Below are 26,764 nucleotides of genomic sequence, written 5' to 3' on the forward strand. Positions count from 1 at the left end.
CTACTGCTCCAGATATTAAATTTAAATATTTTATTTTTAAATTTTAATTTAATGTAAAGTGGGACCAGATTATTGACTGCTGGCAAGAGGCAAAAGCTGAAAACTCAACCGTAAATAAGGGAGGTGCTGGGGATATCTATGCTGGAGAACTGGAGAAGAAAATATTGTCCGAACATGTTCAAAAAACTTTCTCTCCAGTACCTCAGCTTTATGTCTCAGAATTTCAATAAGAGTCCAAGTGGTAATTTAGGCTAATTGAATTTGAATAACAATTACAATTTTCAGCCAAATCTAGCATGTTGACTGCCATGTCATCAGTATTTGAGAACCATGGTCTTAGTTGGGTTCATTCTTTCTATTTAGAAGCATTTAGGGGGGAAATTGAGTGTTCTCAAGTTTATCTATAGTGCTAATGCTAGTTGTATAAATGGTTATGGAGAAAACAGATTAATGGAAAGAACTAGGGATTGACATTTTACATTTTGATTACACAGGACATCAAGCTTAACATTCATGACTGCCCTGTAGCCTTCAGATCAGTAATTAGGGGGAATTTTCTGCTCTGTCAACTACTCTGATTGAATCTGCTTTACATATCATGTTAGATTTGGGAATGGGGTTGTTCCAAAAATGCATCAGCACTTAAGGGTGAAAGCAAAAAGGACATCCTTAATCCACTAATCATTAAAACATCTCACATATAGGAATACAAGCAAAGAAACATTGGGAGTTTAATTGCAATCATCATTCAAGAAACTCCTCAGTTCAAGAGTTCAAAGCTCATTCAAGAGTCTAAAGAGGCTATTAAAGCTTTTATTTTGTACTTAACATGAATTCTCCCTTGTTTATCTTTACAAGTGTTTGTCCAGGTGTTTGGAAGTTCTCATTTTCATCTAGATAAGCAATCTTTTCATTGTGGAAAGCTTCCAGATGACCATCTCCTTCTGAATGAAGATTACAGATATTCATGGAAAACTGGGTTAATTTTTTATGGGACAATATCTCATCTGCTTTGAAGCAAAAGTAAAATGGTGTAAAGTAACTATTACAATGGTGGAAAGGGTGATATGTCAGCTCTTCTAAATTATAGCAAAATAAGTACAAATTCAACTTGTGTGCCTCTATTAATTTTTTTGTACCTATGTGCTACATTTCTGTATTTCTTTCTACAACAATCGGATTCTCACAATAAATTCCATAAAGAAAGATTCTGTTTACATGGTGTGAGCAAATAAAGAACAGAACCTTGGCTGGATTGCTTTATGTTGTTCTTGGGCTGGGCCAGTGGTGGGTTGCTACCGGTTCACCCCGGTTTGGACGAACAGGTAGCGGCAGTGGTGGGAGCCTCCGCCCACCCACCTGGATGCTTCTGCACTTGCACAGAAGAGTTGTGTGCACACATGAGTGCTCTTGTGCCCATGAGCAAACCGGTAACGACGGGTTTTGAAACGTCAGACGGGTGGGCCTGACATTAGTCTTGTCAGACTAAATCCTTACTGAGGAATCCTTGGTGCCCTCTGAACTTGCTTTTTTTCTTGTAGACATTTCATTCATTGCACTGATGATGTTACTTAGTTTGGGTAATGAAATCTCTGCAAGAAAACAAGCAAGCTCAGAGAGGACCAAGGACCAAGGACTCCTCATGTCAACCCTGAACTATAAATATTCTCCTTTATTAGTAAATCCTTACTATTCTTACTCTGATTTATTCTGCAAGATTCTAGGGAGTAGCTATGTTAAATCTCTTCCTCTGATTCCAATCTAGTTTCAAGCTGTGGGGTTTTTTTTTTATTTGATTTGATTTGATTTTTATACTGCCCTTCTCCAGCAGGACTCAGGGCGGTAAACAGCCGAGATAAAACAGAGCATACAAAATTTAAAAACAGTTTAAAAGGTAATTAAATAATTTCTGCCCACAATTTAAAACAACCCAATTAAAACCAATTTCAAATTAAAACCGAACGGATGGGATCAAGCCAGCCCAGCTAGGTGAAATAAATGAGTTTTCAGGGACCGACAAAAAGTCCGGAGGTCTGGTATTGTGCATATCTCTGGGGGTAGGTCGTTCCAGAGGGTGGGTGCCGCCACAGAGAAGGCTCTCCCCCTGGGGGTCGCCAGCTGACATTGTCTGGCGGACGGCACCCTGAGGAGGCCCTCTTTGTGTGAGCGTACTGGCCGGTGGGAGGCTATTGGTGGCAGAAGGCGGTCTTGTAGATACCCTGGCCCTAAGCCATGGAGCGCTTTAAAGGTGGTCACCAACACCTTGAAGCGCACCCGGAAGATCATTAGGAGCCAGTGCAGCTCACGCAGGAGAGGTGTCACATGGGAGCACCCATCGCTCCCATAATCCCCCACGCGGTCACATTCTGGATCAGCTGGAGCCTCCAGGTGCACCCCAATGCTCTCCCCATGTAGAGAGCATTGCAGTAGTCCAGGCGGGAAGTGACAAGTGCCTGAGTGACCGTGTGTAGGGAGTCCGGATCCAGAAAGGGACGCAACTGGCATATCAGGCGGACCTGATAAAAAGTCCTCCTGGCCACGGCCATCATATGCTCCTCTAAAGAAAGCCGTGCATCCAGGAAGTCGCCCAAGTTGTGAGCCCTCTCCATGGGGGCCAGTGATTTGCCCCCAATAACCAGCGATGGCACCAGCTGGCTATATTGGGACGTCAGAAGCCATAGCCACTCGGTCTTGGAAGGGTTGTGTCGGAGCCTGTTTCTCCCCATCCAGGCCCGCACGGCCTCCAGGCACCGGGACATCACTTCAAGGGCATCGTTGGGGTGGCCTAGGGTGGAGATGTACAGCTGGGTGTCACCAGCATACTGATGGAACTCCACCCCAAAGCCACGGATGATCTCAGCCAGCGGCTTTACATAAATGTTGAACAGAAGGGGCGAGAGGACCGACCCTTGCGGTACCCCACAAACAAGGCACCTCGGGGTCAACCACTGCCCCCCTGTCAACACAGATTGCGACCGGTCAGAGAGGTAGGAGGAGAACCACTGCAAAACGGTGCCCCCCACCCCCAACCCCTCCAATTGGCGCAACATGATACCATGGTTGATGGTATCAAAAGCCACTGAGAGATCTAATAGGACCAGGATAGAGGAGCAACCCCTATCCTGAGCCCTCCAGAGATCATCTACCAACGCGACCAATGCCGTTTCCGTGCTGTGCCCAGGCCTGAAGCCGGATTGGAGCGGATCTAGATAGACAGCTTCATCCAGGTACTGTGGCAGCTGCCGCGCCACCACACTCTCAACAACCTTCGCAATAAAATGAAGGTTGGAGACTGGACGATAGTTAGCCAAAACAGCCAGATCCAGAGTGTTTTCTCTTGAGTGTTGTCTCTTGTCTCGTTCAACTCCTTGGAATGTCACACCATGTCCTCTTTTGCAGACACAATCCACCATAGATCTATTCATGCAGAAATTGGATAGTTATCTGTTAGGAAGAATTTAATTTGGATCCTGGCATTGAGCAAGGATTTGGATTCAACAGCTTAAAATTATGCTTTCCAACTCTGTTATTCGATCTGAACAAACAGACTTCACTGGATAACATTGATATTTCATTGTATTATACTTTATAGAGCAATGAGCTATCACATTAATGGGGTTGTTTATAAATCAAAACCTGCCTGCTATAATTTTTTTTTAGTACCCGCAATAATAATACAGCAATGCTTCAAAGGCACTTTCTATTAGAATTGCCTTAAAGAGATATATTTCTAGTTTTTTATTATTATTTCAGTGACCCTTGTTTGATCTTCTCTATAATTTATATGATTCATTCTATTCACACTAATTTAAAATCACAAACATAATCTTTGTATTAAAGTGCAGGGATAACCTTCATACCTATTAGAGCCAACATGCAAACTGAAAAACGGTTATAATATTCTATGAATACTCACTGTCGTCATTTTGGTAGAAAGGATATATTCTTTTCAATTACTTCTCCTTTATCAGCCAATGCCTTCTCTTTCTTTCCAAGTACTCATGGAGTCCCTATTCTCAAGGCATCATGGAATGATTCTGGGGTCATGTGCTTGCAAAGATGTGATATCCCAACCTTCTCCCAAGCCTATAGCTGTGTACGTGGAAGCTTTTTTTAGACATGATGTGGCTGGGGAAAGAAGTACAGAAAAGTTTTTTTTTATTTTCCAAAGAATATATACTATCATCCCCAGGCTTCAAGAAAATGCAGAGAGTAGTGGTTAAAATGTTAGGCCAAAATTGGCAAAGTCAATTCCAGCCCCTATACACACACACACACCTCACACCTTCTGGAACCAGCTGGCTGCTGAGTTGCATCTTCTTAGGTCTTTGGTCTATGCCAAAGTTCAAAGCAACTGGTATCCTGTAAGAAAAGAGCAAGCAGAGCTGGGGGGAGGTGGAGTTAAACAAGTCATCAGTTTAGAGTCCTTACATTGCCACAAATTGTCCACGTCCAGCCCCTCTTGAATTCTGTTGACCCTTATCTAGTGCCAATTTAATGCTGATGATTAGTTGACTAGATTCTTGTGTACAAGCTTGAATAAATCATCTGCTGTGACTTAACGTATGATCCCAATCCTTTGCGCCTGACAGATCCCTTGCCACTTGTTTATTCTTTTTTAAAAGGCAGGGTATATAAAGAGTACCTCACCTAGAGATGGCCTAATGGCCCATTTTATCGGTGACATCATTATAATCCAAGACATTTGATTTTTCTGCCAAAAGATATCATAAGAGAATTTTTTTAGAGAGCCACTGTGGATTTTTCCCTTCTGCAGGTGTCGGACTAGGGAGCATGTGTTGTTTTCTTTATCTTAACTGCTACAAGCTGTGATCCTGATGAAAGGCTCAAAGGCAAAAATGATTGCACACTGAAGTTGAGAATTGTTCAAAATTTAAAAAAGCAGTCAGGTTGTAACAAGCCTTACTAAACTTGGTGGGATTTATTCTCGGGGATACTAACATAAGTTTAGTCGTGGATCTTTTTTTGAAATTTGTCTGAGCAAACAAAACTAGTCAATAATATATCCAGTACCTGTATAAAGTGAAATGTAGATATCTGTTTTAAATTGTCCATATAGTTCCCTAACAATTTCATTGGTTTAAAGATTTTATCCCCTCAAACGTGAAAAATGAATTTAAAAAACAGAAAGCTGCCACATATAGATTTGGCAGTGGGAGGCATGAAAAATCACAAGCCTAAATCCTGCTCTGGATTTGAGTTTCTGCCTGGTTTTATATTCTCTCCAGTATTGAGCTGAACTGGGCTATTATCTGAATCATCAGTTTGGATCCAAACTAAATCTGTATATCACTGCGCTGTAGGACTCCAAAGCTTGAACTTGCATTTTGATTCTATTTAGTAGGTGTTATTTATGTCCCTCTATTCTGTTCCTCTTCCAAAGAGCAATACTGTTTACACGTAATTTTTCAAAAATACATATCAGATGAATTTCATCAGGAAGATTTTTGTGAACATTTTTAAAAAAGTTGTGGTCTTCCATATCAAAGGCCAACGGTGTTTTCAGTCCAGTCTTTAGAAGAAATTATAATCTGATTATTCTAATATTGCTCAGTAACTCTGCCAGCTTTTAAAAATTAATATGTTTTAGCTGGAGAGATAGCTAACTTTCTTAATGTAGGATGAACTATTTAGTTTAAAAGTTGATTTTAATGAAAGGAAACAAAGGAGAGGAATGAAAAGATTGTCACTTGGAAAGTTTATAATACAATATTCTGGACTTGTTTAATGAATCAAGTCCACTTTATGTTCATGTGACTAATAGAATCGGGATAAACAATAAGAGGTAACACATGTCAAAAAGAGCTAGTGTTTGTTGTTGTTTTGCATTGACTCAAATAAGCACACTAAGTCTTATACCATGTGTCAATGTCACTTGGACAGTTACTTTCATACATTTAAGACAGATGCACCGAAAATATCTGTAATTTGTATCAGCAACTCAAGACAGTAAATATTTTGAAAGTTATTTATAGAGAACTAAATTAAGTCTCCGCAGACATTTAAAGCAGGAGTGCCTTATAGGAGATTAGGGTCTGTTGATAGATTTCTGAGTGTTTTGCAATCAATCATAAGAATGCAATGATGACTTGTTTAAAAGCAGTAATAACTAGATGGCACAGTTCCCCATTCCCAAGCTCCTCCCCACAAATAGAAATAGAGTATAGGAATGAAGGGAGTTTAAAATAAGCAGGAATGGAAAAGCCATGAGTACACAAATAGGCTTTTCTGTATCAAATCTCTGACTGAGATTTCAGGTGAATCTAGTTGTCAGGTCAAACTCTTTTGCCTAGGGTTACCAGGCATCCAGCAAAAAACGGATATCTCCTTGTGGTTATCCAGATGGCCTCCATTCTGAACAAATATTGTCTGACTTTTTGAGAATCTAATTGAGCAGTTTGCTATGGCACAGGAGTTTCCTGATCAGTATTAAGGGCAAGTTATCAAGATCAGTTTGAAATTAATCTTAATCAACAAAGATTATTAGGGGCCTGGAGGCTAATACTTATGAAGAACATTTGCAGGAATTGGGTCTATCTAGTCTATTGAAAAGAAGGTCTAGGGGTGACATGATAGCAGCGTTTTTGATATTTGAGAGGCTGCCACAAAGAAGAGGGTTTCAACATATTTTCCAAAGCACCAGAAGGCAAGAAACTAATCAAAGAAAAGCAACTTAGAATTTAGGAGAAATTTCCCAACAGTTTGCCTTCAGAAGTTGCTCCATCACTGGAGGCTTTTAAGAAGAGACTGGGCACCTGTCTGGAATGGTATAGAGCAGTGGTGGCTAACCTTTTTGCCATCGTGTGCCAGGAGAGGGGAGGGTCACGCGTGCATATGCCCATGCACATGAGCGTGCAACCCCCCCCCCGCTCCTGGCACATGATGGCCTGGTAGGCCCGTTTTTCTTTCTTATCTGGTTCCAGATCCTCTCTATTTACCTGGGAAGGGCGAAAACAGCCTTTCTCACTCTCTCGTAGGCCCTCCAAAGGCCTGAAACGGCCCATTTCTCAACTCCCGGTGGGACAGGAAGTGACATTTTTTGCTGTCCCCAGCCTCTAGAGCCTCTCTAGGAGTCTCTGGAGGCTGGGGACAGCAAAAAACATCACTTCCTGTTCCACCGGGAGTCAGGAAATGGGCCCTTTCAGCCTCCGTAGGGCCTCCAAGGGAGAGGGAAAGGCTGTTTTCGCCCTTCCCAGATACACAGAGACGATCTGAAGCCAGGTAAGAAAGAAAAACGGGCCTTCCCCACCCCCCCAGGACCTCCAGAGGCAGGAAACAGCCTGTTTCCCTACTTCTGGAGGGCCCAGAAGGCCCAAAAATCAGCTGGCTGGTGTGCACATGCACCCCAGAGCTGAGCTGGCGTGCCCACTAATACGGCCCCCGCGTGCCACCTGTGGCATGTGTGCCATAGGTTTGCCATCACGGGTATAGAGAGTCTCCTGCATGAGCTAGGGTTTGGGCTAGAAGACTTCCAAGGTCCCTTCCAACTGTTATTCTGTTATTAATCAATTATACCTGAAGGCTTTTGTTCCCTAACAGGGCAAACATCTGGAGCTAGTACATTCTTCTCCATGTGTATTCCCCATTGTGAGCTGTTAATTGACTTATCATCCTTTTCTCTCTCATCAGTTTATAAATACAAATATTTAATAGTTACTGTATCCTTCTTTCCTCCATTTGTAACCAGAACTGTGCTGCAGTGTCTGAAGTATGGGTGTATATGGGTGTGTCAAAACAGATAACATGGATGCCTTGACAGCATGTCCAAATCTCATATCTAATGTATAAGTGTCAGTCATGCTTCCTGCGGACATTGCTGCCCCATAGAATTTTTTAGTTGTGTTTTTAGAACTTTGCTTCAGCTGGAGAACATTCCAATTCTAACAAGGAAGAAAAGAAATTCTAGCCCTGATTAAAAGCTAATATATGGGTACTTTAATGTTAAAAATGGGACGATACGTTCAGCTTCTGAGAAAAATGTCTTTCTGCTTCAACTACAGGCAGATATTTCAGGGAATATTAGCAATTACTATTCAACTCTATGAAATGTATATTGACAGAACTTAGGTATTCTGTGAGCCATTTCAACAATTTTTTTTTGTTTTGTTTTTGTGAGAGTAAGAAAGAACGATGCCTTTTGGAAGAACTAAAATTAAATGACAGAATGTGTTATTTTTTTCAGTCTCCATGAAAATACTCTCTCTCTCTCTTGTTTATCTTTCAATGCTGTTTCATTTGACAAACTTCAATTACTGCTATGAAATAAAGTGATAGAGCCCTGTTTGTAACATGGCATTATTCAGTATTCATAAACAATAAACCTGTTTCACAAGATTCCAATCACTGGTACGGTAGTGAAAATATTTAGTTATAGCTCCAACTCATTAAAGCCTAGCTTGTAACTTAAAGGAGAAAACAAGACAATTTATCTTCACAGCCCTTTTTGTTCAAAATCCACCTCACTAAATGAGGCCCCTTCCTCTGTCATTATCTTCTGAATATCACAACAACTTTCTTACGTGGAATCTCCTTGTAAAATTGAAATGGAAGAAATGAAGGGATCTCCTTTTCTTGCTGTCTTTGAGGTACTGCTGTCCCGTGGTCTACTTTAATGCTGCAATGATAATATGATGGATGTTTGGACATGCAACAGCAGAGGTCCTGTTGGAAAGAAGAGCCCAAACATCCATGGATTACTACAATAACACAGCTAGAACTAGCAGGAACTTTGAGCTGAGGTTTGATTTAGTTTAGTGAGGAAAAAAATTCTAAAGAATAAATATAATAGTATACAAAAAATATTGTGTCCCTCCAGTTGTCCAGAGACCTTCTTTACTTGTATCCAGAGGTGGGCTTCAACAGGTTCTGACCAGTTCTGGAGAACCGGTAGCGGAAATTTTGAACAGTTCGGAGAACCGGTAGTAAAAATTCTGACTGGCCCCGCCCCCATCTATTCTCTGCCTCCTAAATCCCAGCTGATCGGGAGGAAATGGGGATTTTGCAGTAACCTTCCCCTGGAGTGGGGAGGGAATGGAGATTTTACAGTATCCTTCCCTTGCCACGCCCATCAAGTCACGCCACGCCACCAAGCCACACCCCTAGAACCGGTAGTTAAAAATCTTGAAACCCACCACTGCTTGTATCTCTATATAGGGTTATTTGTTATAAGTGCACCAAAGTCACTAAGAAGTTGGATGGCCTCTAAATGTGGATAAATAAATCAATAATCACAGAAGAAGAAATATAAGAAGGAACAAAATCCACCTAAGCAGTATAAAATAAGATGAAATATCAGCCATCTCTGTCTACATGTAAACTTATATTTATCCAGCCTCTTTTTCCATTTTCCTCCTTCATGAAATGTGAACAGTCATCCTGTTACGTGGTCGGTTTAGAGCACAGTAGAGAGAGAAGCGTGCTTAATTGTATATTAAAAATAAATGTTGCCAGTTTGAAATGAAGTTTTTACAGTGGTACCTAAAAGAGAAATTGTTCAAGTGATGCTTTCTCCATTCATGAGATTTCTTTTTAAAGCATCGTCACTGTGTTTTCAGATTTTGAAATGCCAGTAAAGACATGGGAAACAGATGTCAGATGGTTCTTGTAAATCCCTTTCGAAGACACCTTAAGCCCAGTGGGAATGACAAATCAGAGTTTATATCTTTTTGAAAACCGCCAGAACCAGGCTCTGCCAAGAATAATCTTACCTATTGCCTCTAAATCATCAAAGTCTCATCCAGACAAGCCTTGACACTCCTTTGACTCTCTTTACAGGCCAGGGTAATGCCTTGGCCAGTGTGCCAACTTCAGCTGGTTTAGTCTCCCATCTTTATGGCCAGAGGTAGATTCAGTGGTGGGATTCAAGTAATTTAACAACCGGTTCTCTGCCCTAATGATTTCTTCCAACAACCAGTTTGCCAAACTGCTCAGAAAGTTAACAACCGGTTCTCCCGAAGTAGTGCGAACTGGCTGAATCCCACCACTGGGTAGGTTCTACCTACCTTTACTACCGGTTTGCAACGGGAGCATGCTCACTTTGCTCACACGCATGCTTGCTTCTGCGCATGCGCAGATCATCAATTATGACGTCCGGGTGGGTGGGCGGAGCCTCCTGCTGCTTGTACTACCAGTTCTAAAGAACCAGACAGAACTGGGAGCAACCCACCACTGCTTATGGTGGTCAGGAAATTGTCACAGACCTGGTTGTTCTCCCAGGTCTTGAGGAAAGTGTGTTTATGTAGTCCCTTATTTGTTTTGTTTTTTCTTTATTTTGTGTTGCTTTGTTTTGATACTTCACTTTTCTGTTCTGTTATATTTTCATTTTAATTACTGAATTTTCAGTTGTAAGCCACCAGTCTTGTTTAGGAACACACACACACACCCCAAAACAATGTATTTTTACCATGGTATAATCATCATTCATGAACTTCATCCTGAGGTCATCTTAGACTCACATTGAGAAGGTGCCAAATTAAAGTATTCTTGAATACAGTGGGTGAGTTTTTGTGGGTTTGTTTAAATCTGTGAAATATAGAAGAAGTAGCATGGGGAAAAATCAACTGATAAGCCATTTCTAGATAAAGATTTATTATTAATAACAAGGATGATTTTGTTAAAGGAATCATGTCCTAGCAAAGTTGACTACTGTAATGCTCTCTACCTGGGGCTGCCCTTGAGGACCACTCGGAGGCTTCAGCTGGTGCAGAATGCGGCCACGCGGGTTGTGATGGGAGGGTCCCGATACTCCCATGTTACACCTCTCCTGCGCGACTTGCATTGGTTACCGGTTGCCCTCCGGCTGGGATTCAAGGTGCTGGTGATGACCTATAAAACCCTATATGGCTTAGGCCCAGGATATTTGTCGGACCATCTGCAACCAGCAACAGCTTCCCATCGCCCGGTACGTTCTCACAGAGAGGGCCTTCTCCGGGTGCCGTTGGCTAGACAATGCCAGCTGGTGACCCCCAGGGGCAGAGCTTTCTCTGTGGGTGTGCCCACTCTCTGGAATCAACTCCCCCTGGGGCTTCGGTTGGCTCCTGACCTTCACACCTTCCGCCGTGAATTAAAAACATGGCTGTTTACATCACCCAACCTGGACTGAGGGGGTTTGACTATTTTAATGGGTTTTAATATATGTTTTAAATTTATATTCATACATTTATGTATTTTGTACGTATTTTATGTTTTATTGGGTTTGTTTTTATTGTTGTGAGCCGCCCTGAGTCTATGGAGATAGGGCGGCATACAAATCACATAAAATAAATAAATAAATAAATAAATAAATAAATAAATAAATAAATAAATAAATAAAGTTGCTTCTTTTTAAACCCCAAGAAGTGAAAGGTGCAGATTCTAAAGAAGTCTTCATTCTTCTATCTGCTTTGGCAGGACAGTTTTGCTAGGTTCAGAACTAATTTTTGAAGTTTTTCTTTATTGCTTCTTGAGGTAACCAGGGAAGAGAGGGTCAACCTATTCTCAAAAGGACAGGATAGGTTATAAAAGATGGAAACTTATCAAGGAGAGATCCAATTTAGAATTGAAAAGAAATTTCCTGAAAGTGAAAACAATTAACCAATAGAATGGCTTGCCTCCAGAAGTTGTGGGTGCTCCATTACTGGAAATTTTCAAGAAGAGATTGGGCAGTCATTTCTCTGGAATGTATAGGGTCTCCTGGCTGAGCAGGGGGTTGGACTAAAAGGCCTTTAAGGTGCCTTCCAACTCTGCTATTCTGTATTATATTCTGTTGCTCTTCAGTGACTGTTATCTTGGTCCCACATATCCCAGTTATTCTTCAAAGCATTCCTATTGCTACTGCTGCTTCCTTTCTTCTCCCTGTATAAAGGGGACATTGACAAAAGTGAATCAGGAGCTGTCAGGAAAGGTGTGAGATCATAGGATCTATAAGTCCCTTGAATTGGCTCAGGAAATTAAACAGTTGTTTCATTAAAACAAGCAAATAAATATTCACCTACCTAAGTTTTGGATCATTTCAGTCATAATTTGGCTTAGCCATCTTTGGGAAGTTCTCCCCTACATTGTGGAAGCAGAGAGAACAAAGGACTGGAAGAAACCAATATGTCAGTCAAGAACAAAATGGTCCTAAAAGGGGAGGCAAGTGGGAGGACCCCAACAAGCATTTTCTCAGCAAGACATCTTGTTTTTCAGTACAATTCAGTAACATGATTGCTCTCAACAAATGGATTATGGAATATAAAGTTAATGAGAGACTTTTAAAAGATCCTTTGCATATCAACATATGTTTTTTAAATAAAATTTGGAAAGCTACAAATAATATACTCCATCCCTTTTATTAATTCACACTTATTCTGCTTCTTACAACCAGCTGCATATTATTTTTGAAATGGCAGTGAGCACACCTTGATTCAGGAATGGAATCAAGAATGGTTTAATTCTCATGTTTCTGTTGATCATCAGGAGCCAAAGTGGACTACTCACGATTCCACTAGCAAATTGCTTGAACAAAACCATTAGAAAGACAAAGTTTGAACTTATCAGTTGGACAGTTTCAACAAAATTATTTTCACATCCACAAACTATGGCCATTTTGTGAAGTATATCACAGCTTGCTAGAACTGCTGCCTAATTTGTAACCTTCATATATTTAGTAGCTGAGCTGTGAAGGCACCAAAGAGTTTAGACTTGTGGATATGCATTTACAGTATTTATCAGTTTCATGGTGTTCTCAGAGCAATTTATCAATCAAGACATGCCCCCTCTCTCCCTCCTCACCTTTTTTGAAGACTTGGCTATCGCTAAACCAAGTTTTTCCCAATTAGTTTACAAATGTATTGGAACCAACATGGAAAAATGTAAAATAAAAATAAAATGAAAATGCATACATCCCAGCAGTAATGAGCAATTCACTGGAGATTAGGTTGCTTTCTGTAGCTTTGCATCCACTGTAATAGAAGTTCAAGGGCAATTAGGACAAGGTATGACAGACAAATATTGTGATTTGAAAGCTAATAGTGTCTTCTGACGCCAACTAACTTGGCTGCTCCAGTAGCAGTGGTGGGTTGCTACCGGTTCGGTCCGGATCTTGCGAACCGATAGTAATTTGGCCCACCAGCCTGGACGTCATCACGGAAGCTCTGTGCATCCGCAGAAGTGCCACGCACGCGCTCCCGTTGCAAACCAGTAGCGAAGGTAAGTGGAATCCACCCCTGTCCAGTAGCACCCAAATTGTTACCTCTCCTTAAAATGATAGAAAAAGTCCAGTGTTTGTTTGGGTTTTTTTTAAAAAAAAAAATAGTGTCACATTTTAATCCTTTGATTCATGATGCAGAGCTAACCACACACAGAGGATACAGAGAGAGAGATTTAGTGAGCTAAATCAAGCTGAAGGCCCTGAGTCATTGGTACTCCAGAAAAAAACGCAGGCAAGGTGGAGTAAGACGTTTGCATTCTGACTGCTAAAATAAAAAGAGGTTATTTCCTTAAGGAAAATCAAATCATGCAGTCTATTATTTAAAAATGTGAAAATAGATAAAATAAGGATTAGCATGCTTTATTGGTCCACCTTACAATGTAACCAAGAGCTAAAAAACAGCTGAATGCAGTATTTCTGTTTTTTTGGACTTTCAGATAGGACCAGCCTTGTTAAACTCCCAGGAAATACAGAAACAGTAAAATAAAAAAGGTTACAGACCAAAATGGAATATGGAAAGATACATGGATTTCCTGAGTTAAAAAAAATCTCCACTTCTAAAGAAAGGAGTTGGTTTATTCAATTTAGCTCTGTCTCAAATTTCTCTTTCTCCAATAAGCAAATAGCAACTTTGAGATAAGAAAATAATAAAAAAGAAGCAATTCAGTTGTGATAAATCACTAACTCCACTCTGTTTTGGTTGAGTTTTTGTAAATCTTGCTGTCACAACTTTTTACCCCTTTAAATGTACTAGTTAGTACATTTGATTAATTTACAACAGAAGCTTGATTATCCTGATCTTTTATTCCAAATGTGTCAAAATATCTCTAAGAGATTTCTAGATAGCGTTATAAATACATCTTTATGCCAAAACAGAAACTGATATTTGCAATGAAAAAGCTTGACTAACACACAGTAAAAAATTGGCTGTTGAGACATTTAGACTTTGATTGATTGACTGATCAATCAATTACGTGTCATCAACTTGCTGTCTACTCCTCATGACCACACATATAGATTTTCTCTAGGACGATCTGTCCCTAACTTGGTCTTTCAGGTCTTCCAATGGTGCAAGTGTTGCTATTGAAATTAAGACCATCCATCTTGTTGCTGGTTGTCCTCTTTTCCTTTCATTTTTTCAGCATTACGAACTTCTCAGGGAAGTTAGAGCTACACATAACTCTTCCTCATCATGCTTCTACCAGATCCAATTTTCACTTCTGTAGAGTGTTCCATGGAAAATGATTGCTTTGATCTTTGTAAAAAAAAAAAAAAAAAAAAAAAGACAAGGCATGGCATGGCATGGCATGGCATCTGAACATCTCTTCCAAGACCTGCATTGCTACCCTACCAAATGCTAGCTTGTGGCATATTTTTTTGATTGTTGGACTGTTGAGGCTTTCAAAAATATTTATTGCTGTCTCTGGATAAGTGTGATTTTAAAAAAATCAAAATAGTGGCCACAATGATATTATCCAAAAAAAAAAAAAAATCATCTATTTCTCATGGCACACTGTTATGGCCACCATGTTGACTTCCATTTACCAGACCCCATGGACATCCCTGGAATATACATATAAAGATTACAGAATGCCCCTTCCTATAAATAAAATAAAGTAAATAAATAAAAAAGAACTGGATGTTCTGGCAATTTTAAGAGACACATATTTTCTTTCAAATATCTTGTTTTCTATCTAGACATATCTTCATATCTGGAAGAGCAGAAAGTTATCTGAGTTCTAACCTGCAGGGCAAAGCTATAAAACAACTTTTTAAAAAAACATCTGATTTCTGAACTAAAATAATTGTCAATCCCAGTTGTCTGGGGATGATGAAATTCTGACCATGCCCAGGATTCCCTGTTATGAAAAGGAAATCTGGACACATTTCTTTCTCCTTAGACCAAACTAGTCAAATGTTAATCCTATGCTGGGGATCCCTGTCAACTGTCATTGATTCCAGCTGTTTAGTTTGGTTTCAAGAAATGCTCATGGCATGTATTGCTGGTCCTTTGACACAGACCAGACAAGAAACCAAAACCATGAGCACCAACACTACCTTTATTGTAAGGTTACAATACAGGTAGTCCTCGACTTACAACAGTTCATTTAGTGACAGTTCAAAGTTACAACGGCACTGAAAAATGTGATTTATGAGTGTTCTTCGCACTTACAACCATTGCAGCCTCCCTATGATCATGTGATTTACGTTCAGATGCTTGACAGCTGGTTCATATTGATGATGGTTGCAATGTCCTGGGGTCATGTGACCAACTTTTGTGATCTTCTGACAAGCAAAGCCAATGGAAAAACCAGATCCACTTAACAATCGGGTTACTAGCTTATCAACTGCAGTAACAACTGGGGTAAGAAAGGTCATAAAATGGAGCAAAATTAATTTAACGAACGTCTCACAACAGAAATGTTGAGCTCAATTGTGGTTGTAACCGGAGGACTACTTGTAACAGTGTATCTCTCCTCCCCTGCCTTTACTTTACAGGGAAATAGGGAAGATCCCTTCTGAGACTTTAGGCTAAGATGTTCCTTATCTGATCACTGCCCACACTGTGGCTCTTCCTCCTCCTGTCTCTCAAGGATAGTCCTGCAAACCATTACATGTCTATATGTTTATAGGTTTTATTTTTCTTTTTGTTTGCTTTCACACAGGGCCAATTTTAGGCTAAGGCCAAATACCATGAATGAATAGAAGGTGAATCAGTAGAAGGTGGCATCATCAGTCCGTGTGACCTAGGAATGCCATATATATACTTCAGCCAGCACTGCTTTAAGATTAATCTTAACCCTTGGCATCTGCCTGGACAAATCCCTGCAGCTTTCGTGGCAGGATTTTGGAAGAGGTTTGCCCTTGCCTTCTTCCTAGGGCTGAGAGACAAAAACTGGCTCAAGGTTACCAGCCAGCTTCATGCCTAAGGCAGGAGTAGAAATCATAGGTTCCCAATTTCTAGCATGGAGTCTTTAACTACTACACCAAATTGGCTCTCCTATATATAGTTAAAAATGCCAGAACAAAACATTGATAGTAATGCTGCATCCAAAAGCAAACTCTCTTCAGGCTTCAAAAGAAGGCATGAAAAACATGGGAAATATTTTCAATGTTGGAAGCTGTAGAGTATTAGTGTACTGGAACAGCACTTAGCTTGAATAAATTCTGAGATTGTCATCATACAAAAAGTCGAACATCACTCTCCGTGGATTGCTGGATTTTTCCATTGTAGGAGAAAAGAATTAAGATTTGAAAAATGTACTAATAAAATCAAAATGTAAAAAATGACAGTAATTAAAGCTGGAAAAGATCACGAAGGAAACGTAAAAAATCTATTGCAGCCTGAGCTTTTTCCTCCCTATAATTTCTGAAAAAGTAAACATGAGTCCAAAATCTAAAGATGGACAGAGCATTTTGACTAGAAAAGTGTTGTAAAATTGTTGTAGGTAACATCCAGTATGCATCACGCATGTGCATTTAGTCCCTATATCTGGATCAAAACAACCAGTGGCAAAATGGGACGAACCAGGACAAAAACAGTAAAAGCAGGGGCAGGATAACATGATAACATATAGGCAACAATCTACTGTATATCATCTATCCCTACATCCAGGGGTGAAGTGCTCCTGGTTCGGACCGGCTCGGGCGAGTAGGTAGCAATGGCGGCGGGCAGTTCGGAGAACCGGTAGCAAAAATCCCTGCCCCCGCCCCCCATGCCCAGGTGAGCCACGTGATCATCAGAGCCTTTTTTTTCTTTTAAATGGCTCTGACCAGCCAAGCTCTGACGATCCCAGCTGAGTTGCCTGCTAATCAGGCAACTCAGCTTGGATCGCCAGAGCCATGTAAAAGAAAAAACTTTTTTCCTTTTAAATGGCTCTGCCTGCTAATCGGTAGCAAAAATCCCTCCCCCTCCCCCCCTCAGCTTGCTTACCTTAGCTGCTGGTCGCAACGTCTTACTGTAATCACTGCAATCCATTGCATCAGCAAGCAACTGAATTTCCCTGCCGGCAATCAAGCAAGCAGGGAGTTGTGGACTTCAACTCCCAGAATTCCTCAGCCAGCAAAGCAAAGCTGGCTGAGGAATTCTGGGAGTTGAAGTCTACAAGTCTTAAAGTTGCCAAGGTTGGAGACCCCGGTTCAATTGGGTAAGTTTTTTTCCCCTTTGGGAGCTTTAAAAAAATAGTTAATTGGGTTTTTTTTTTAGTTGTTCTTTTTTTAGACCTAGCCATTTAAAGTTTAGGAAGTTTTAAATTTAGCTGCTTTTATATAAAAATAAAAATAAAATAATATAATATTTGTGCAGCTTTCTGAGATTTAGTGTGTTTCCATAGTGTTTCACTCTAACTACACAATCACATAAAATCTCACAAAGCTGTATGTGGAATTTTGTGTGTGTAAAGTTGGTTTTTTGGGCTTTTTATGGCTGTGTGAGGTTCCTGCTTGTTGCAGGGGCCATTCTGGGTCTAGCACAGCTGCTTTTACATTGTGGGTGAGCCAGTTGTGTTATGTTGTGTGTGTGTAAAGTGTGAAATTTGGTTTTTTGGGCTTTTTGTGGCTGTGTGAGTTTCCTGCTTGTTGCAGGGGCCATTTTGGGTCTAGCACAGCTGCTTTTATATTGTGGGTGAGCCTGTTGTGTTGTGTTGTGTTTTGTAGGATAAAAAAGGGCAAAGAAGTGACATTGACTTGGCCACGCCCACCTGACCAACGAGCGACGCCCTCCCAGTCACCTTACCACCAAGCCCCGCCCACTAATTAAGCCCCGCCCACAGAACCGGTAGCAAAAAAATTTAGATTTCACCCCTGCCTATATCTATATATCACAAGAAAAAGAGCCACTGGAAATGATCCTGAGGATAGTTTGTATGGATAATCCCAAAGGGAGTGGCTTTTGGGTATTTCATTGTAATCTTTTATTGTCAATAAAGAAAAAATTTCCTTACAGTTAGAACAATTAACCAGTGGAACAACTTACCTCCAGAGTTGTGAATTCTCCAACACTGAAAATTTTTAAGAAGAGATGGACAACCATTTGTCTGAAATGGTATAGGATTTCCTGCCTTTATTCTATTCTATTCTATTCTATTCTATTCTATTCTATTCTATTCTATTCTATTCTATTCTATTCTATTCTAATACTATAAGAGCAACAGAATAAAGATGGAAAGTAGGACAACCAGGTGATCCCACCTCCATTCTGCACCATTAATATAACTGTTTGATTAATGGGGATGATGTAGCCAACAAAAGAAAGAGTTACACTCATATTTCCTCTGATAAAATGTCCATCACTTCATTTTCTATTGAATGTCAGGTGATTTTGTTGTTGTTGTTCATTAATTGCCAGTGATCCTAACCTATGGGCAGGCCCTCACCTTTTCCTTCTTGCTGGTAATTCATTGTGTAGGGTTCAGGGAGAGCAGAGAGAGGTCCCATTCAACCCAATCATGTTGTCCCTCTTTTATTACACGCATTGCATTTAACAAAAGAAAAGAGAAACTTTAACCCTGTGCATTCTAATTTGGAAATAAAGCATGGTGAATGTAGTGAATATAGTGGCACAACCGTTAGCAGGGTTGTGGAGTTTAGTTAAGATAAAGAATGTTTAACTGGAGACATAGTAAGTAGCTTGGCTGAGATTCAGGACTTTTGGAAATCATTCAATAAAATAAGCATAAAATATATATATTACAAGTAGTCCTCGGGTTACAGTGGCAATTAGACTCAAGGACTGCCATCACTAAGTGATGCAATCATAAGTCACACGGTCACGTGGCTGCATCATTGAGCAATAACAATCTTCTCAGTCCAGTTGCCATCATAACTCCAAGACATGTGGGTTGTTAAGTGGGAAGAGTCCTAGCTCAGGAGTGAGGGGGGTGCTGCAGATGGAGAGGAGGCCTGGCGCATGAGTTAGGAGAACCTGAGGAGGGAATCGCTGCAGTGTAAGCGCAGTGGCTGTTGCAGTGTAGAATGAGTGCAAAAAGGCTGGGTGGAGGACCTGGTGGGCACAAGTGCAGAAAGATCAAAGGATGGTGTGGTGAAACCCTGGGGGATTTACCCAGTGGTGAAATTCAACTTTTTTTACTACCGGTTCTGTAGGCATGGCTTGGTGGGCGTGGCAGGAGAAGGATATTGCAAAATCTCCATTCCCACCCCATTCAGGGGCCAGCCAGAGGTGGTATTTGCCAGTTCTCTGAACTACTCAAAATTTCCGCAACAGTTCTCCAGAACCTGTCAGAACCTGCTGGATTTCACCCCTGGATTTATCAGAGCTATTGATGACTCTCCCTCCTGGCTTCCCATTTGACTTTGCTTGTGGGAAGCCAGCTGTTGTGGTCCGCCAGCAGCCTGCAGAGCTGGCAGCGGAGTCGGACAGCGATGAGGCTGAGGAAGAACATGGGCCAGTCCTGGAGATTGGGGAAGGCCCGGATGAGGGCTCTGCATCAGAGGCAGAGATGGGGCCAGGGCCATCGGGGAGTGAGGTGCGGACTCCAGAGCCTCCAGAGACTGATAGGAGTGAGGCAGAGGAACAGGAGGAGCCTGTTCCTAATGCACACATGAGAAGAGCTGCCAGAAGGCAAGAGCAGCTCAAGCAAAGAGGACAACTCGGGAGTAGGGCCAAGAGATGATTGGCCCCTCCCATAAGGCTTAAAACAGACCAGCCATGGCATTTGGGCTTTGCCGGAAAACAATGTCGGTAGCTTCGTCTTCTTTGTTTACGTCTTGTATTTATTTTTGTATCTGTGACTTCTGAACATTTGCCAAGAAAGGCCTTTGGCAGTTGGCCTAATTGGACAAGGTTTGCGATAGGACTGAGGAATTTGTGTTGGGAGGAATTTGTTTTAATTTAGTTGACCGACGCTGGGAATGAAGTAATTCTCAGCTGTTCAAATAAAGTTTGTTTGTTTTTTCACTGACTGATTTTCGTACTACTTACTTGGGCCTGGGTCACAACACCAGCAAGGAATGCTGCAAGTGGTGATCATGGGATCATAGGATACTGCAACCAGATGTAAATGCAAACCAAGCATCTGAATCATGATTATGTAACTACGGGGATGCCACGATGGGCAACAGTTCATGGACAGGTCATTAGTACAACGTTGACTGTTGACTGACAGTGACTGTTCAACGTTGAACAGTCACTGAATGACTGTAGTCAGTAAGTGAGGATTATAAAGATAATTATAAAACACTGGAATTATTATAATTTTCCAATGTGTGCAGTGGTTTACACAATGTTTGGTGCTTTTTGCCTTGTTTTCTTCCCAGTTTAGGCTAATGCCTTGGGCTGTCCTGGTGATCTCCCATCCAGGTATTAAGCAGATTAAACTGTGCTTAGTTTTTCTGAGATCAACCAAAGAGGAAAAGTGCTAGCAACAGGTTTAACCAGCCAGAGTGATTTGTAGTTGCTATAACTCTTTGCGCAATCCAGATAGCTATGGAAGAGGACTTAAGGGATAATATTGGTCTTTTATTTGTCTTTTGCTTTAGCTATGCTGCTTCTGTCATAGCCTTAATCCACAGTCACAAATAATATGAGACACTATCTTTCCCCAGTCCTTAAGTGTAGTCTTTTCTAACATGGTGCCCTCTGAAGTATTAGAGCTGCAGACACAAGACATTTTAAGAGTTTCAGGTTGCAGGAGGAGGTTCTAGAATTTATCCCTTCCTCATGAAACATCTACCGGTACTTAATTTTCTAAAATATTCACATTCCTGTACAAACATGTAGCTGATCATGGCTGATTGATTGTTTATGTGCCATCAAGTCATTTTTAACTTCTGTTGACCACAGAAGTTAGATTTTCAACCATGGCAATGTATCCCTACCCTGGTTCTTCAGGTCTTCCATTGGTGTACTCGTTACTATAATGAGTCTATCCACCTTGCTATTGATCCTCCTCTGCTTCTCTTTCCTTCTACCTTTCCCACAATTAGACCCTTTTAGGATGACTTGTTCTAGATAAGATTGGAAACAAGTTTATCTGGTTTTTTTTTTTTAATGTTAACTCTCAAGAAGAGGGGATCCACCACTCTGTGGTGTGATTTATTTCCTCATCCCAGTAGCCGTCAGAGGAGTCATAAGTAGTACTGAAACCATAATAACCCTTGACAGAGTCAAATTTGGAAGGCTGTCAGCTCCTTCTTCAGTTCATAGTGGAATAGTAAAGCCATGCAGATACTACAGCTTCAACAATAGTCATTTTATTTTCACACCTAGCCATCATTCACCTTGCCTTACATGCTATCTTCCCTGAGAAGAGCTCTGGAAATTTGAAAGCTTTAACATTTTTTTTTCTTGCACATTATTATCTCTTGCAAGTAATGATGGGTTTGGAATATTTCCATCGGATGCTATAATTTTGGAATACTTTGCTCTCCAACAAAGGTGGTTCCTGGTCAGTTCTAATATTGCTAGAGCAGAATTCTTGACTGAAGGTTTCAAAGTAGTGGATTGTTTCATATGGTGGCAAATTTTTAGTTTATTTTTTTTAGTCTCACAATAGTTTGTCCTTTATTTGGGCCATTTCAGAAGTGGGTTTCAGCAGGTTCTGACCAGTTCTGGAGAACTGGTAGCGGAAATTTTGAGTAGTTCAGAGAAGCAGTAGTAAAAATACTGACTGGCCCCGCCCCATCTATTCACTTCCTCCTGAGTCTCAGCTGATCGGGAAGAAATGGGGATTTTGCAGTAACCTTCCCCTGGAGTGGGGGGGGGAATGGAGATTTTACAGTATCCTTCCCATGCCACGCCCACCAAGCCACGCCCACAGAACCAGTAGTAAAAAAATTTAAAACCCACAACTGGGCCATTTCCATCATTCTGAGGGATTCAAAGAAGAGACTGCATAATCACTTCTCCAGGATGATTTAACTGGTGTTCCTGAAGAGAGTGTTGGACTACAGCAACTTGGTACTCCCTTCTACTGCCAAATGTCTGTGAGTCATTCCACAATTAGAGATATATACAGGTGGTCCCCGATTTACAATCTTTCATTTAGTGACCGTTAGAATTTACAACGGCTCTGAAAAAAAGTGACTTATCACTAATTTTCACACTAATGACCATTGCAGCATCCCCATGGACACATGATCAAAATTCAGATGCTTGGCAACTGTCTCATATTTCTGACAGCTGCCGTGTCCCAGGGCCACATGAACACCTTCTCTGACCTTCTGACAAGCAAAGTCAATGGGAAAGCCAGGCTTACTTAATAACCATGTTACTAACTCAGGGGTAGGCAACTGTGGCCCTTTTACAACCTGTGGACTTCAACTCCCAGAATTCTTGAGACAGCCACGCCGTCTCAGGAATTCTGGGAGTTGAAGTCCACAGGTGGTAAAAGGGCCACAGTTGCCAACCCCAGTACTAACTTAATAACTGCAGTGATTCACTTAACACCTCTGGTAAGAAAGGTTATAAAATGGGATGAAACTCTCTTAACAACTGTCTTGGTTAGCCACAGAAACGTTGGGCTCAATTGTGGTCATACATTGAGGATTACCTGTAACTAGATGCCATTGTTTCAAATGGTTAAATGTTTCTGGATGATTAATTAGATCATTAAAAATATAGAGAAGAAAAGCATTGGGTGTACATGTGTGTGTGAAGTGGTTGCTTTGATCTTCTTAGGTGATATTATGCATGATCCAATATCAGAAAGCGGCCTCAAGAGTTAACGTACTATCCGTTAGTAGTACCCTCAAAAAAGCAAGTAACCTGGCAAGTTCATTATACTTCCATTAAAACCTGGGAAGTCTACTTCTGCAGTTATTCAGCCTTGCAGGAAAATATTGTTGAACAGAGATTTGCACTATAGGACCCAGTATGGGCAGCAACACTGTCTCTTTGAAAAGTTGGCTCAGTTTCCAGAAGAAGGCAGAATAGGAACTTGTGGCGTATGGAATGAACCATAAAGTAATAAATGCAAGCTGTGGTTTCAACTGGATTTCTTTATAGCTGCCCAGCTGCAAGCTAATTATTTGATAAGTAATCCGTCTGATGATCTCTTTAGCTGAGGATAAAAAGAGGCTATGCTATTCTTCCTATCTTATTAGTTATTACCAGCACTATGCTTTCATATTATATCTATCTATCTATCTATCTATCTATCTATCTATCTATCTATCTATCTATCTCTATCTCTAATCTATCTCTCTATCTCTATCTCTCTATCTCTATCTCTAATCTATCTCTCTATCTCTATCTCTCTATCTCTATCTCTATCTCTATCTCTAATCTATCTATCTATATCTATCTATCTATCTATCTATCTATCTATCTATCTCTATCTCTAATCTATCTCTCTATCTCTATCTCTCTATCTCTATCTCTATCTCTAATCTATCTATCTATATCTATCTATCTATCTATCATCTATCTATCTATCTATCTATCTATCTATCATCTATTTCTATCTCTAATCTATCTATATCTATCTATCGATCTATATCTATCTCTCTATCTCTATCTCTATCTCTATCTCTATCTCTATCTCTAATCTATCTATCTATCTCTATCTATCTATCTATCTATCTATCATCTATCTATCTATCATCTATCTATCATCTATCTCTATCTCTAATCTATCTATCTATATCTATCTATCTATCTATCTATCTATCTATCTATCTATCTATCTATCTATCTCTACCTATCATCGATCTATCTACCTCTCTCTCATCTATCTACAGTAGCTATCTTTATCTCTCTCTCTCTCTCTCTCTCTCTCTCTCTCATCTATCTATCTATCTATCTATCTATCTATCTATCTATCTATCTATCTATCTTTCTCTACCTCTAATCACCTTATATTCAGATATGGTATCATATAATGCTTCCACAACAGGTACATTTTTTCAAAGCTATTAACAACCAACTGAAAAAAAAAGAAGTAAGAAAATGCAACCCACTGAGTCTATCCGCCTATTCAATGCAGAAATCTGATTTAAAGCATTCCAACAGATGGCTGTCTCTGCTCTGCTTGAACACATCATGTCCCTCAGTAATTGGTGGTGCTGCAGGACATCTCCTTGTTATGTTTTCTTGTTCCAGTTTTTCTGAATCTTTCTGAATCCAACGTGGTGACCAGTGTGGATCTAGAACTGCCCATTGTATGGAAATTATATTTTGTTGATAGCAGTTGCTATTGGCAGCCACACTGGCGATTCATATTTGGTTTGTAATTAATTACAGATCAATTAACCTTTTCACACATATTATTATAAACCTAAGTCTCCCCTGCCCCCCTGGGCAATTATTTTTTTACTAAATTGTAACTATGCTATATGAATTATACCAAATAAAAATAAAGTGCATCTTTCTCAATTCCATTTCACTGTTATTATTTATTCGGTCCTCTCAAGATCATGTTGAATACTGTTTCTCTTTTTAAAAAATAGTTAGCTTCTCTACCTAGTTTTAAGGTTGACAAGCATTCCCTTTAAAATTATCATTAATGTCTTTTTAACATTATCATTAATGGAAATATTGAATAATAAAGAACCAAGACCAAACATTGTGATACCTCACAATGAACCTTAAACATTTCCAAAATCATGATCACCGTTAGCATCCCTTATGTCAGGCACAAGCTAATAGACCCACATATGAAAGATTAAAATTAGCTACTTTATTGCATTCTGCCTATAATACAGGAATCACCCAAGACTGCTTACCTTCCCTTGGGAACAGATAAATAAGGTTCCATGGAGCTTAGATGGGGGGGTCAGGCTTATGTCTCCTGCGGCAATGTAAGAACACAAGACTAATTCCCTACTTCATCCCTCCTCCCCTGCCTGCTGTGAGTTTCCCCGCATTTAAGAGTCAATCCTGGAACTTGATTCTCCCCAATTGAAAGTAATAATTTCCAAACTGTACATACTGTAGAACAGCTCTCCCCAACCTCCAGATTTGTTAGGATTGCTACTGTTAGAATTTCCCAACTCATGTGGCCAACTTGTTTAGCATTTCGTAAGAACCCTGCTAATATGCTATCAGAATAAATTAATGGACAGAGTCATGTAAATAGCATGGTAATAGTGATGCATGGAAGAAAAAGGAACCAACTTTCTAAGTTCTGCTAAAATCAGGCGAGGCAATCTTTTCTCCAACTGCATTCCTTCTAAAAGATTCAAATTAGCTATGCCAGACTGCAGTCTTTTTCAATTTAAAGAGCTCAAGCAGAACAAGGTGAGAGCCTCAATTCTCCTGAAATCCATACAGCCGCTTCAGTTATTGGCTCAGTAGTAGAACAACAACATGAGAGGAGCCTACTGTTAAAAGAGGACTTCCAGCTCTACAGAGGGAAATTTACTGTACAGCACCCAATAATATCTGTGTTAACATTGCAGGAAGTTTGAAGTTTTCCCCAATATTTTTTTCTCAATAATTAAATTTAAGGATGGAAATAAATATTTGTTACTGTGATTATATGAGGATTGAGAGTCAGAAACACACATGATTCTACTGAAAATCATTTCTACTAAGAATTCCTGAAATCTGCTAACAATTTGCCTGGTAAAATGGTAAAAGGAGCCCTGGTGGTGCAGTGGTTAGAATGCAGTATTGCAGGCAAACTCTGCCCACAAGCTAGGAGTTTGGGTTTAGCTTGAGCAGGGGGCTGGACTAGAAGACCTCCACGGTCCTTTCCAGCTCTATTTGGATTGATTGATCCTAATGAGGTTCAAGGTTGATTCAGTCTTCCAACCTTCTTAGGTTGGTAAATTGAGAACCCAGATTGTTGTGGACAATATGCTGATATTTTAAACTGCACAGAGAGTGATGTAAAGCACTATGGGGTAAGTCTAGGTGCTATTGCTATTGTTATCTTCTGTCCATTCCTTATAGATATGTCTCTGTTTTCAATGCAAGAGTTCCTATAGATGCCTGAAAGAGCAACAAGGGAAAAAAATGCTACTCTTATAAATAAGTTTTCATGGAAGTGATAAATGTGTGTTTGGGCTGATTTTACCTTCTGCTGCAAGTAGAAATTTGATAGCTTATGGAAAAGAAAATCCTTTGCAGCAAGATGCTGGAGAAGTTTCTACAACATTTATGACAGTTTCTTTGTTTATTTTGATAGTGGAATTTTCATCTATTTATAGCTGTTCTTTTTTTTCAAAGACTATATTTGAAATATGTACAGCAAATCCAACCAAAATATACACGCACATAGACATATGTTCCAATTTTAGCATTGAATCTGTTGTGACTCCGACTCCCGAGCCTGTCCTCATGGAGGAAGAGGACTCGGAAGGTAAGGGGGAGGAACTGACAAGGCCTCCCTCTCCAGGACCTTCCTCTCTGGCAATGTCGCAGGTTCCATCCGAAGGCCAGAAGGAACAGCCTGGGATGGGCCAGGAGGAAGGCATTTCGGAGCACCCATTGATAGAGAGTGATAATCGACCATGGTATCATGCTGCGGCGGTTGAGGGGGTTGGGAATTGGGGGCACCGTTCTGTGGTGGTTCTCCTCCTTCCTCTCCGACCGCTCGCAGTTTGTGTTGGCAGGGGGACAGAGGTCGACCTCGAGGCATCTCGCATGGGGAGTGCCGCAAGGGTCGGTCCTCT

At 40.5% G+C, this 26,764-nt stretch overlaps 1 protein-coding gene across 1 annotated transcript in view; it reads right to left on the reverse strand.

Moving 5' to 3' along the window:
- Positions 1-813: 813 nt before the first annotated feature.
- Positions 814-26,764, reverse strand: part of LOC139308134 (VIP peptides-like) — a 41,454-nt gene continuing 15,503 nt past the window's right edge. The window contains exons 6-8 of the mRNA XM_070931587.1: positions 4,279-4,362; positions 3,257-3,417; positions 814-944 (exon numbers count right to left, since the gene is read on the reverse strand). Of these exons, the coding sequence (XP_070787688.1) occupies positions 814-944; positions 3,257-3,417; positions 4,279-4,362 (376 nt within the window). The remainder of the gene's footprint in view (positions 945-3,256; positions 3,418-4,278; positions 4,363-26,764) is intronic.

The sequence above is a fragment of the Pituophis catenifer genome, unplaced genomic scaffold, assembly GCF_029215685.1.
Source record: "Pituophis catenifer annectens isolate HBS135680 unplaced genomic scaffold, rPitCat1.0.hap2 SCAF_1, whole genome shotgun sequence".
Lineage (NCBI taxonomy): Eukaryota > Metazoa > Chordata > Lepidosauria > Squamata > Colubridae > Pituophis > Pituophis catenifer.